At 45.0% G+C, this 13,020-nt stretch overlaps 1 protein-coding gene and 1 pseudogene across 1 annotated transcript in view; both read right to left on the reverse strand.

Annotated features, from left to right (window-relative positions):
- The window catches only part of MEI1 (meiotic double-stranded break formation protein 1), a 96,872-nt gene that overhangs the window by 7,539 nt on the left and 76,313 nt on the right, over positions 1-13,020 (reverse strand). Inside the window, exons 23-27 of the mRNA XM_006150720.1 lie at positions 12,461-12,565; positions 10,547-10,657; positions 9,611-9,771; positions 6,379-6,460; positions 6,033-6,208 (exon numbers count right to left, since the gene is read on the reverse strand). Coding sequence (XP_006150782.1) covers positions 6,033-6,208; positions 6,379-6,460; positions 9,611-9,771; positions 10,547-10,657; positions 12,461-12,565 — 635 coding nt within the window. The remainder of the gene's footprint in view (positions 1-6,032; positions 6,209-6,378; positions 6,461-9,610; positions 9,772-10,546; positions 10,658-12,460; positions 12,566-13,020) is intronic.
- Positions 43-957, reverse strand: LOC102495029 (60S ribosomal protein L7-like; annotated as a pseudogene).

The following is a 13,020-nucleotide window of genomic DNA, read 5'->3' on the forward strand; positions in this document are numbered from 1 at the left end:
TTATTTACTGACCAGATTACAAAAACAATCATGGTGGAATCCTTAGTTCATCCTTCTAATAAGTCTGTTGATCTGGTCTTCCCTGTTGCCAGCATCTCCACCTTCTACAAAATGGGTGGTCTTTTTCTTCATTCCACCTCGTGGAGAAGATAATTTGAAGGGCCACAGGAAGTTATTTGCTTCTTTGAAGTGTTTTCCAACAGTATAGATTTCATGAATCAGATCCTCCATGCAGATGATGCTGAATTTTTATTACCAAGAGATCGCGCAAAGAGTTGGGAACCAGCAGTTAGCGTAATGGTTATGTTGCTGGACTCCCACGTAGTCGACCGCGGTTCGCATTCCTGACCCGGTGGCTTAAAAAAAAAAAAAAAAAGAGTTATCTGTCAAAGCAATTCGCTTCTTATTGATTTTGCCATAACCACGTTTGTAGATCAGTTCATTTACTGACTTCAGGTTTGGGTACCCCCATGCAATCTATGGTTCCACAATTCTCAGCATGTTAATTGAGGCCTTGTTGAGTTTAACAAGGGTGCCATTGCAGATCTGGTGAAGACGAAGAAGCTGCAACACCTTTTGAACCTTTGGGCTCACTCCATTGATACCTCTGATACTGATGACAAATGCCAATCTGGGTTCTGCAGGTACATAGAAGTTGCCAGCTTTTCTTGCCGTCCTCGCCATGCGAGTCACAGTTCTGTATATCTGTCTATATTCCTTATGATAGTGCTTAGTTTTTTCATAGATAAGCTTCCTCCTTGCCTTTCGAATCATCTTTTGAACAAACTTCTTTTTCAGGTTCTTGATCTTCAACTCTGCAAAATTCCTTCACTTTTTCTTAAGGGTTTCTGGCACAGCAGGAACCTTTTTCTTGGTGGTCTCCGTGGCAGCAGATGCCTTTTTCCTGGTTTCTGCCACAGCAGGAACTTTCTTTTTCTTCTCTTGAACACTCTCCATGGTTCTAGTCGAAAAAGAGCCCCAGCATGATTTTCAAACCACTGGGTCCAGAACTCAAACTGTGCAGTTGGCCAGGTGGGATCCAATAGCCTTAACTTCACCACCTGCTGGCCTGGTGATCTGACTTCTCTTAAACGTCATATTAATGCTGTATTATGGAGCAGGCCCAGCAGTCATTCTTCATTTTCCCATCCCTTCCCTCAGTTTTAAGCAACCACTCAATCTGTTTTAGATTTGCCTATTCTAGGCATTTCAGGTATATGCAATCATACAGTATGTGGCCTTTTATGTCTGGCTTCTATCACTTCACATAATGAAGCTCATCCATATTGTAGCATGTATCAGCAGTTTATTCCTTTTTATGGCCAAATAATATTCCATTGTATGTATACACAATTTATCTATTCATCAGCTGACGAACATTGGGACTGTTTCCACTATTTTGTTTGCTGTCATAGTGCTGCTATGAACATTCATATATGAATTTTTGTATGCACATTCTCCAAAATGCTCTTAGACTTTCCAGCCACCAGAATCACAAGCCCAATAAATCTCTTTTCTTTGTAAACCACCCAGTCTCAGGTATTCTGGTATAGCAATAGCCGATGTACAAAGACAGGTATGAAGGAGGCTTAGCTCCAGCCCTAAGGGAAGGACAGGAAAACAATGACTCTTCCATATACTTCCTCAAATCCTGGGCAGTGACACAGTGACTGTTGTGGCTGAATTCAAAAGCCCAGGGAACTTCTGAGGAGTGTGGTGGTAAAAGAAAGAAGAAATAGGGTCCTTGGTCCTGTTCATTAGGCTATTATAGGGACAATGACTATGAAGCTGAGTCAGCCTCCTCATTGATGGCAAAAGCCCAGTAGCTTTGACATGAGGGATTCATAAGCTATTCCAGTTGAATTTCGTTTTAGGGACTGTTGAGAACAGACTGTCAAAAGTTGCCAGAGTGACACATAGATGTGATTCCACTTTTTTTGAGGTCCCTTGAGAAGTCAAAGTCACAGAGACATAAAGTAGAGTGGCAGTTGCCTAGACTGGTGGGAGGGAGGAATGGAGGCCTCTTCTGTGGAGCCATTCTTGATTCAAATAGGTCATTTTGACATTGGTTGTAATTATTTGTGTTTCCTATGATCTGTCAGTGCCTTTGTCTTAGTATGTTTTTGCACTGCTAACAGAAATATCCTAACTAAGGCCCAGAAGGTGGCATGGTGATTGAAGTGCAGGATTCCCACATGGCCAATTGCAATTCAAGTTTTGGACCCAGCGACTTGAGACTCACACTGGGTGTGTGTGCAAGTGTGCCCAGAGTTCCAAGGAAAGAATGGAAGAGAATGGATTGTGGCATTGCCATCCTCCTTGGGGGTGATTTTGCACTTCCCCTCTCCCTGTCTCTCTCCAGCAAGTGCATGCACCCTATGGCAGGAACCTGGAGCAAAAAAACAAAAACAAAAACAAAAAAACCCCACAACTAAGTGATTTATAAAGACAAAAAGGATTTATTTGAAAACTCATGATTTTGGTAGCTGGTAAGTCCAAAGACACCACAAATGATACCAGGCTGGATTTCTGCAGAGTAGAGAGTAGCCTGTATCCATCGATCTCTCTTGTTCTGGTCTCATTCCTCTGCCAATAAACTAAGCAGAACTCAATCATAGGAGCCCAGACCTAATGACTATCACTTCCAAAGGCCCCATCCTGGGACACCATGAAAAGATTAAGTTTTCATTTAACATCTTTACAAAACACATGAATTTTTAGGAAACACCTAATCACTGCTCACTAAGACCAAATTACTTAACATGAATCTTTGGAGGAGAAATCATTATCCAAACCATAATAGCCTACATGACTACTATCATGTCATATTTATTTCTATGTCCTCATTCATTTGTTCGTTCATTCAAAAAACATTACTGGATGCCAATTCTATGCCAGGCTGTATGTTGGGTATTCGGTATAAGGGAATCATTTCACCCCTTCCTGTGATCTAAATGTTAAAATAGGAACTTCAATCCTTTTAGAAACATTAGAGAAAAAGCATTTCTCTTAATGACCCTCCTCATCCAAGGAGAGATTTATCAGTCAAAACATTAGCTTAACATCTACTTAATTCATTAGGATTAATATTTGAAGGTCATGCTCCCATGAACTTAAACTCTTATCATCTTATCACTAGCTTAAGTGTCCATGAGGTGAACACAGTTTTTCTTGCCTGTGCAACCACTGGTCTGATTGAATGTAGGAGGGTGTTTAAAAAGCTCATTTTCTACAGTCAGTCCGTTAAGGGAGTCATAGCTGACTGTGTGTTTCAAATCCCAGCTTGAGAAAAACACCAGGAATATGTGTGTGTATGCCTGAAATCCTAAAAGGATGGAGAAATAATAGAGAAGGAATTACAGGGTGCCCATGCCCCATTGGAAATTGCATTCTCTATCTCTGATGAGTACGCATGGCCTCTGGGAAAAAATTAAGTTTATTTTATATGGATATTAATTATAAGAGTAAAATATTAATCTAGGCAGTGGATATATGGATGTTCACTGTAAAATTCTATTATCTTTGCTATAAGATTAAAAATTTTCAGATTGAAAAAAAGCCCATTCTGGTCCTAAGTCCCAACTATGTTCTTTAAAAGAAAAAAAATTATTTTTAATTTGTTATTATTTTTTATTTGACTAAAGAGAGACAGAGAGAGAAAACGGGAAAGTGATAAAGCAAGTCACCAGGTCTAGGACTCAAACCACATTTGACTATGTGGGAATCCAACACCTTAATCACCACACCATCTGCCAGCCTTCCCAGCTATACTCTATTATGGTATTTATCAACAGTAAAGCTGATGTTTTGTTTGTCATCTGATTCCTGAATCCTTAGTTTTGAATTCATAAGGGGAAAGAGACAGACTCAGTCCTCACCCTTAAGGATCTCAGCCTCATGGGGAAGACTGATATAAAAATGAAAAATTAAAACATAGAGAGTGGGCCAGTCTTTGGCAGCTGGATCCCATGTGACTGACTGAGCAGTCTGAGTCCTAGAGCTGGCTGTTTGAGAAACATACCAGGTGCGTACGCATGTATGCCCCAAATCCCAAAGGAAGGGAAAGATGGAGGAGAAAAGACTATGGTATGACCATTTCTGATGAGAGGCTGCTTTTTCGTTCTCTCTTTCTCTCTCTCTCTCTGGGGAGCACATGATCCCTCTGGCAAATTAAAAATACACACACACACACACACACACACACACACACACACACACAGACACACAGAGCTAAGTGCTATGATATGACAGATGTTTGATCCCTACAGAGCACAGAGCCTTATGCATCAGTGAGCTATAACACAGTACCAGGCAAACACTGCCTTAACATAGAGCCCACCCCTGGGGCATTGTCTGCCTCTGTGGAAGGCAAAAAGGAACTTTAAGAGATTAGTATGTTGAAAATTTTTTAATTTAATAAATTTAAGAATAGCATTAATATGTTTTGGAAGGATTTTGAAGGATATTCATACTTGTGTAAAAGGAGGCAAACAGTTAGAGGCATAAGTTCTTAATGTAAAGTAGATAGGTGAGATTCCAGAAGTTTTTTGAAAAGAAAATTAGCTCTTTTACAGTGTTTTTTAGGGGCTCTAACAACTTAGGTACTTGTTAGAATTTGTTCCATTGGAAGCAATCTTGAAACTGTCAATGACGAAACTAAAAATAGTGAGACTAAAGTATACAAACAGTTATTTTTATTATACATAGTATTTAAAGGTAATTATTTAATTTGTGACTAATGGCATTACATTGGTACAATTAGTTTTATTGATGATTATTTATTATTACTATGTATTACTATTTATTATTACTACTATTTATTATTTTAATAGACTGGGGAATTAAATGCCTCAGGAGAGGCCATTAAGGTTATAACTTTGTATGTAGAACTTTACATATTTACCAAAACATTTAAATCTTTATCATTTTAGCTTTTAGTAACTATCAGTATCTTATTTTTTAAAATTTATTTCATTTCATTTGTTATTGTTATTATTATTTTTTAAAAAATTTGATCACACAGAGAGAGAGAGAGAGAGAAAGTAAGAAAGCAAGCCACCAGGTCCAGGACTTGAACCACAGTTGGTCATGTGGGAATCCAGTGCCTTTAACCACCACACCACCTGCTGGCCCCCCATCGGTATCTTATGAATATGTGGTTAATAGATGAGTAAAAGAATTTTTTGTCATTGTCCTGAAAAAGTCTAATATAATCATCTCTGCCCCTCCACCATTCATAGGCCCTGACAGTAGGTGAGGCTCAGTATATGATGGCTAGATGAACAGTTACCTCTAAGAATCCTCTAAAGGGTAAAACACACACACACCCTCCAAGGGTGAACATCTGTTTTTGCTTGCCCAGGGCCCATTACTTCTTCTGGTAACAACTTTCCTTTGGAGAACTATTTTTCTCTTGGGTCCAATCTACATGGGTGATGGACAGCTGCCATATTCCTCAGCCTCCAGGAGAAGGCACTGACCCAGGTCAATCAGAGCATCCCATGCCCTGGCCATGGTGATTGGCATATTACCCAAGCCAGGCTAATGAGACATATTCTGGGAACTACTGGGATGGAGAACTTTTTTTTTTTTTTTTTTTTTTTTGCCAGGGGGGCATGTAAGGTAGGAGCTGTTGTTGCCATCCTACCATCCATCCCATGAGAATAAAGCTGACAGTGAGAAATACAGAGCCAAGGGATGGAAACAGTTTTAATGACATTGAGCCTCTGGATCCAGCTATGCCTGAAGCCAGGATTAACCCTGGGGTTTCTCAGATATGAGCCAATTTGAATCCTCTTTCTGTCACTGTATTTTAAAAGTCTCAGCCAAGCCACCCTCCAGGCCCTAATGGGAATACTAGACTCTTGACAGGTGGGGCTACCCCACTCCCCTCTGTTATCCTGGGAGAAGTAGGCCTCATTGCCAGGAGCTTGCTTAGCAAGGGCCTTATGACAGGTGGTCCACCATGTCCCCTGTTACTATCCTGGGAGAACCAGGCTCATTGTCTAGAGCCTGCTCAGCAAGGGCCTTACCTGCACCAAAAGGTTCTGTAGCCCAATGACCAAGGACAGCACTTGTGATGTTCCCAGTGGAGCCAGGGCAGTGTCCTCGGGGGCTGGAGGTGGCTGGGTCCCTGAGGGCACCAGGACCACCAGGGAAGAGGAGAAGCTCTGTTGCAGGGTTGTCCGCAGGAAGCGTAAGATGGCAGCTAAAAGCAGAAGACTCCTTACACCCAATTCCTGCCACCTTCCCCAGTTCCTACCCAGCTCTGTCATGGCCAAGGAGATATTATGGGGTGAGCATAGAATAATCTGGGTGGCTGCTACCACAGCATTTAGGGGAATGGCTTTCCTTCTGCAGCAACTCCCAGGACCATACCAGAGAGCAGTGTAACCCTTTTCTTTGGAAAGCTGAGGGCCTTCAGTACTTGCTCCAGTTCCACGGACAATGTATGGTGAACCTGGTGGGACAAGAGTAAAGGGTAATTCCCATGTTCTGAGAGCCTACGTGAAAAACAGCCTGCTCCAGTATCTCCTCTACTACCTCTTCCCATATACCCATCATATCAAGAGGGGACAATTAAGGCCATGCAGAGTCCTCAGAGCCTTTCCAGTCCTGACTTCAGGAGTATGTGGAGGAAAATCGAATCTGTACTAGGAAAATTCTTCTCCAAAATTTCCCCTATCCTCAATGGCCTCCTCCATGAGGAAACTGTCCCTGGCCTTATTTGTGGTTCATTCTCCAGCTCTGCCCACCATCTACCTAACTCAGAAGACCTGGAGTTAGGCAGACTGAATCAAAATCCTGGCTCTGCTACTTGCCAGCTGTGCGGACTTGGGGGAAAAAAAAAACCTTTATCTCTCTCAATCTGCCTCAATTTCTTCATCTATGAAATGGAGACAAGGCCACCTGTTTCCACTCCCCAGAGCTATTGTGAGGAACATGTGGGGAACAAATATGCACCCGAATACCGAACAATGTCTAACTGAGGGACTGGTTGGAGTGGCAGGTCCACAGCTGTGAATCTGCACTGCTCTCCTCAACTGGACACACGCTCCCTGAGAGCAGGAATTATATCCGCTCTGCTTAGCTCTAGCACAAGCTGGCATCGAGAAGTTCCTGAAAAATCCCTGGTAACAGGCTAACAGGTAGTGCCAAGGCTAAGGTGCTAGATTCCACATGGCTAACTGTGTGGTTTGTGGCTCAGACTTGGTGTGTGCATGTGTGCCCGATGTCCCAAGAGGAGAATGGAGGAACAGGTATGGTAGCATGGCCATCCCCCCTGGGGTGTGAGTTCTCACTTTCTCTCTTTCTCTGATGAGTGTACATGTCCTATAGCAAAACTTAAAAAATTAATTCCTGGTAACTGGAAGCAGCAGCAGTTTCTAGGCAGAAGAACCAACTTGTAAAAGGTATAGAGATATATGTTAAGATGTTAAGATATTAATAGCAGAGGCAACTGTGTGGAGGGGTTCTATGGGAACTCCGTACCACCTGCTCAATTTTTCTACAAATCTAAAATTCTCCTAAATATAAAACCTATTAATAATACACAGATGGGGCACAGCAGTAAAACACAATGCTGATGACTGATCATGTGGAAACGTTGCCAGTGTAAGTCTTGAGGCCTCTTGGCATATCCTGGGCATATGTGAGTCCATGATCTGGCTGACTGAGGATGAGAATGGATTGTGGCAATGAGGCCCTGTCGGGGTGCTATGTCTATCTGTCTGTCTCTCTGTGTCTGTCTCACTTATGGAATTTTAAAAAGGCACTTAAAATATACACAGATAAATAAAACAAAAATAAACCAAAAAGATATAGAGACACAGATGAACACAGGTGGTTGTGACAAGAGAGAACACTTGGGAAGAAGACAGAGAAGGAGGGTGGGAAATACAGGAATGGCAGAAGGTAAGGCTGCAGAGAGCCAGGTCACGAGGGGAAGTGAGGACAGAAATGTGGCTACAGTGATAGGACATGGATAGGTGGGAAACGGCTGGGGGACTGGGAGATAGTAAATAGGGCACATTGGTGGTGAGGACAAATGGTCAGGCCTGAGCTAGGCAGTGAAGGTACTGAGGAGCAGATAAGTGGCCAGGTGGAGCTGAGGGCCAGGGCAGAGCCGAAGACAAGTGCCAGTTTCTGCCTAGACAGGTGACTGTAGAGTTATATTTGGGCCCAACAGCCTCATACAGAAAAGCAGAGAAGGTTCCTGTTAATCTCAGGCAACATCCTGCAGGATTTGCAGTTTGTTGCTACTCTAGAGGCCAGAATTTAAAAGTAACTGCACTTCTCTTTTTTTAAGGGACATTTGCTATAGGGCATGTGCACTTGCGGGACAGACAGAGAGAGACAGAAGACAGAAAGTGAGAAATCACCCCTCAGAGGGGATGGCCACGTTGTTCTCTTGGGATCTTGGGCACATGCACACACGCCCAGCGTGAGTTTTAAATGATCAGTCTGGGACTTGAACTGCAGATTACATGAGAGTCTAGTGACATAACCATTACACCATCTACTGGTCCCCAAACTAACTGCACTTCTACACAAATGAGCCATGTGCTTATCACTAGACTGGCAAGGTGCTGAGCATGGTGCAAGGACATCACAGAGGGCAGAAAATGGTTTCTGTCCATGAGGAACAGCCAGCCATGGGAAGGAGATGCCTGCATGTGAAGCAGCCCACAGAGAAGTTCATGCGGACTCCATGATGACAAAGTTCTACAAGTGGCAGGAGCTGAGAGAAAGGAGGCACTCCCTGGATTTGCCTGCTGTTCTGTTCCCAGCCTCACCTTCTCACACAGGAACAATGACGGCTGGCCATGTATGGCACTTCGCAGCTTCCAGATCATGGCTGGCCTCTGCCTCCCTTATCCAGGCAGACCTACTCCACGCACTTCCCACATTTGAGTCACACAGAACACCTGACCACTCTCCAAACATGTACATCACATCCTGAATTTGTGCTTCACACCTTTGCTCATATTCTTTTATTTAGAATGTCTTTCCCCACTCCTTTGCCTGTACTATCTGATCTTTCAAGGCTTTTCTTTAAGACTACAAGTTCCCAAGACCAGCAGATGGTGTAATGGCTACATTGCTGGACTCCCATGTAGTCGACCACGGTTTGAGTCCCATACCCGGTGGCTTAAACTCACGCTGGGCGTGTGTGCATGTGTGCCCAAGATCCTGAGAAGAGAATGGAGAAGGGATTGTGGCATGGCTATCCCCCCAGGGGAGTGATTTCCCGCTTTCTATCTCTGTCTCTCTTTGACTTTCTGGTGAGCACACATGCCCTATAACAAAAACCTTCCCCCCCAAAGCCCCCCCCAAAAAGACTACAAGTTCCCTAAGGGTAGGACATATGACAGATTCATTTTTATTCTTCTGTGCCAAGAAAACTGTTGATATGTATGTAATTTATGTGTGTTAAACAGATCAGTTTAAAAGAGCCTGCTATTTTGTAGATAAGGAAACTGAAACTCAGAGAGGGCTAAATACCTTGCCAAGATCACACAGCTAAGAAGCCACAGATCTGAGACCAGAACTCAGGATCTTCATGACTCTTCTGAGTACCATCATGCTCTAAAGCCAGAGTCAGACTAACCTGCAAACTTCCATTGTGCTGGTGGGCAGAGAGGGAAGCAGTGAGCAGCCAGGCAGAGCAGAGCAGTGTGGCATTGGGAAAGCCCACCTCTGCCCAGGTGAGCGCCAGCATTTTCTCCAGAAGCTCTATCAAGGCTGTGTTGCTCAGGAGCACTGCAGCGGCTGCATGGGTAGACAGGGCAGGGGCCACATGAGTTACGCAGCTCAGTTCCACCAGTGCTTAGCACCCAGCAGGGGCTTCACACACATTCACACAAACCAAAGATCAATAAGAGACCTTCAGAAAAAAGGGCCTTATAACCACTGACCACACATATGCCCCAATTTATTTTATTAAAATAGAAAAACAGTAGGACCACCAGATGGGGTGGTGGTTGAGACACTGGGCTCCCACATGGCCGACTGTGGTTCGAATCTTGGGCCCAGTGGCTTGAAACTCACTCCAGGCCTATGTGTGTACATGCCCAGGATCCTAGGAGGAGAGTAGAGGAGAAGAGATTGTGGCATGGCCATTCTCCCAGGACTGATTTCTTGCTTTCTCTCTGTCTCTCTGGTGAGCACACACACCCTATAACAAAAATCTCTTTAAGAAAAAAGGAAAAATGGCCCAACTTCTGTGAAACAGTGATAATGCAAGTGTCCTGCAAGGCTGGAAGCTATGCAAGGCTGCTGGAAGCTATGTGGCCAACTGTGGATTCAGATCCCAGAGTGGGCCTGAAAACATGCCTGGTGTGCATACAAGTTTCTAGAATTGTAAGGAACTGGATGGCTGGGGAAGGGGGTTGCAGCATTAGGAGGCCCTATTGAGGATGCCTTTCACATGTATCTACATGTGCTATCATCATCATCATAAAAAGAAGGAAAAACTGAAGCAGAGAGGGACATGGACACTGCCCATCACTCTTCCTCTTTACTGTCCCAGCTCAGGCCCTGGCACCTCTTTTTTGACTGCTGGGTGTAGTCTGATGGAGGCTCCAATACAGGAAGTTGAAGGAGGGCTGCAGAATGTCCACATCCGTGGGGCTGCACTTGCCACACAGCTTGCTCACTGCAAGAGACAAGAGCCCCCAGGAGACATATGGAACAGCACTTGTGGCGCTAACACACACCAGCACTCACGCTTACCACCGATGATGGCCAGCTGGCTAATGTCAGATGTCAGTCTTGGGGAGTAATCACAAATGAAGTGTTCCTGACTCTACAGCCAATGGAAAGAAACACAGTGGCAAACTTGAAGGCATGCTCACACCCTCCATTTGGACAAACATGAGGTGAGCAGCCACAGCTTCACATTAGCTGGAACAGATTGTACACAGGTGCTATGGTGGTCAAAGGCATCCTATAGCGGGGCCTCTGCTATCAGACTCTGAGCTGCAAGGTCTACAGACATTACCTTGTCCTACCCGACCTCCCCCAAAAGAGTCCTTGCTTCCTGAAATGATCAACCTCCCAATTCTCCAGCAATGGGGGTGGGGGGCTACTAACCACCTTCCCAAGGTAACCGTCAATCAATGCGATCTTCCTGCTCTTGCCATGTTCTTTCTCACATCATCTCCACCTGGATAACTCCTCAACTTGTAGTCTACAATAAAGATTCAGCTCAAAAGTTCATCTCTCCCATGAAGCCTTCCTCAACCTCTCAAAGAAAGATCCGAACCTTCTTTCATGCTCCCACAGCCCTCATCGGAGCAGCTATTACAATGAAGAGTACACATCTGTGGAACGAAGCCCTCTTCTCCAGGGAACTGCCACTGTCTCCATACCCTCATCCCCATACGAAACCCACCTAAGCCTCCACGCACTTTTTTAGCAGCCACATCACACTGACTTTTAATTGGCTTGTGACCAACCACGGAGCAGGTCTCTCCCCAGCTGGCACCTCCACCCGGAACCACAGTCCCCTTCTCTGGTGCTCTCATGGGATATACTCAAAGGTGATAGGCAAGTGCCCATTACAGTTCCTGTGTAGGCTTCAGTCTGATATCCTTCCCCATCAGAGGTCCTTCTAAAGGCAGATTTTGTCACACACACATTTCCCTCCCAGCTCAGTGTCAGCCTTGATCTGATAGACAGGCCTGTGATGACTGGCACCAGGCTAAGGCAGTCTGCTGTCTGTCCCCAGGGGTTCTTTCTGAGCCTCATGCTGATCCTTCCCAAGGAGGACTGGGCTCCAGGCAAGAAAAGAACTCTGTCCTCACCTGTGGCTAGAGGCTACAAGTCCACAGACACTGAAGGCACATCACTTTTCCTACTCATTAAAACCTCCCCTCACCCTTCTTCCTGAAGGTGCTGCCTATGAAATGGAGACAATTCATGAGCAGTGAAAAGTCCCAGTGAGGTTTTGGGGACAGTAGAAAAGAGCCATCAGGAACTGTGACCTGGATCATCATATCTGAGTCAACTGTGGGATGAGGTGGAGAGCTGACACATAGACAGTATCTGGCAAAGGCTGACTATGCGCCAGGAACTGGGAGACACTCTCCATTCACTTGGTCAGGTGTTCCCTATCTCAACCCTAGATCAGAAAAGTTCTATTATTTTACCCGTAAAGAACTTGAGGCTTGTAGAGGCTAGGGTACTGCCCAACATTGCAAAGCTAGTGACTGAGATTCAAATAAGGCCTGCCTGGCCCTAGAACTTGTGTCTGCCACCCATTGATTTTGTTTGTTTCCTAAATGCTCTCAGAGAATAAACAGGAATCCCTGAAAGGTCCCTCTGCAGGGACAGCCTCCAGAGACAGACTGACATACTAGATTCTTCCAAGGGATGAAAGGATGGGAGAAAGGAGAACACCACACTACTGCATGGCCACCACCGCACACCCAGGAACTGCCCCAAGCAGCCGAGGCACCTTGGTGAAGGAGCTTCACAGCTACACCGTCCAGTTCTTGCTCGGGCCCGTCCCTCGGCTGCAGCAGTGAAAGCAGGCTCAGCAGCAATGGCAGGTTCCCCGAGGCTGTAAAGAACAAGGAGTCTGCTGCTCAGACACCTGAGGCTAGAAAGATACCCACCCTGCTGCAAAATGGCTCCAATAAGGGGCCCTGGAGTTCTCTATTTCCAAAGTGGTCAGGTGGTTTGTGGGGATGTGCCCCTACTTCCTGCCTTCTTCCTTTTCCCTTGGGGTTAGAGGTAAGAGATATACTGAGTGCCAACTCTACCAGGAACTCATTGTTTCATTCCATCCCATTTCATGTAAAGCAGGGGGTGTTATCCCTATTTTGAAATTAAGAAACTGAGGCTCAGGCCCAGCCACAGTGGCACGAGCAGGAGAGCACCACTGACAGGGGCCATAAGGGGGCCCAGGTTCAGTTCCCGGCCTGACCTAAACAGGGTAATGCTCTGGCACATGCCTGTGGTCCTAGGTAACTGGGAGGCTGGGGCAAGGGGACTGTGAAGTAACAAGGCCCTCTT

The sequence above is a fragment of the Tupaia chinensis genome, unplaced genomic scaffold (genome assembly GCF_000334495.1).
Source record: "Tupaia chinensis unplaced genomic scaffold, TupChi_1.0 Scaffold000294_5, whole genome shotgun sequence".
NCBI classification, from domain to species: Eukaryota; Metazoa; Chordata; class Mammalia; order Scandentia; family Tupaiidae; genus Tupaia; species Tupaia belangeri.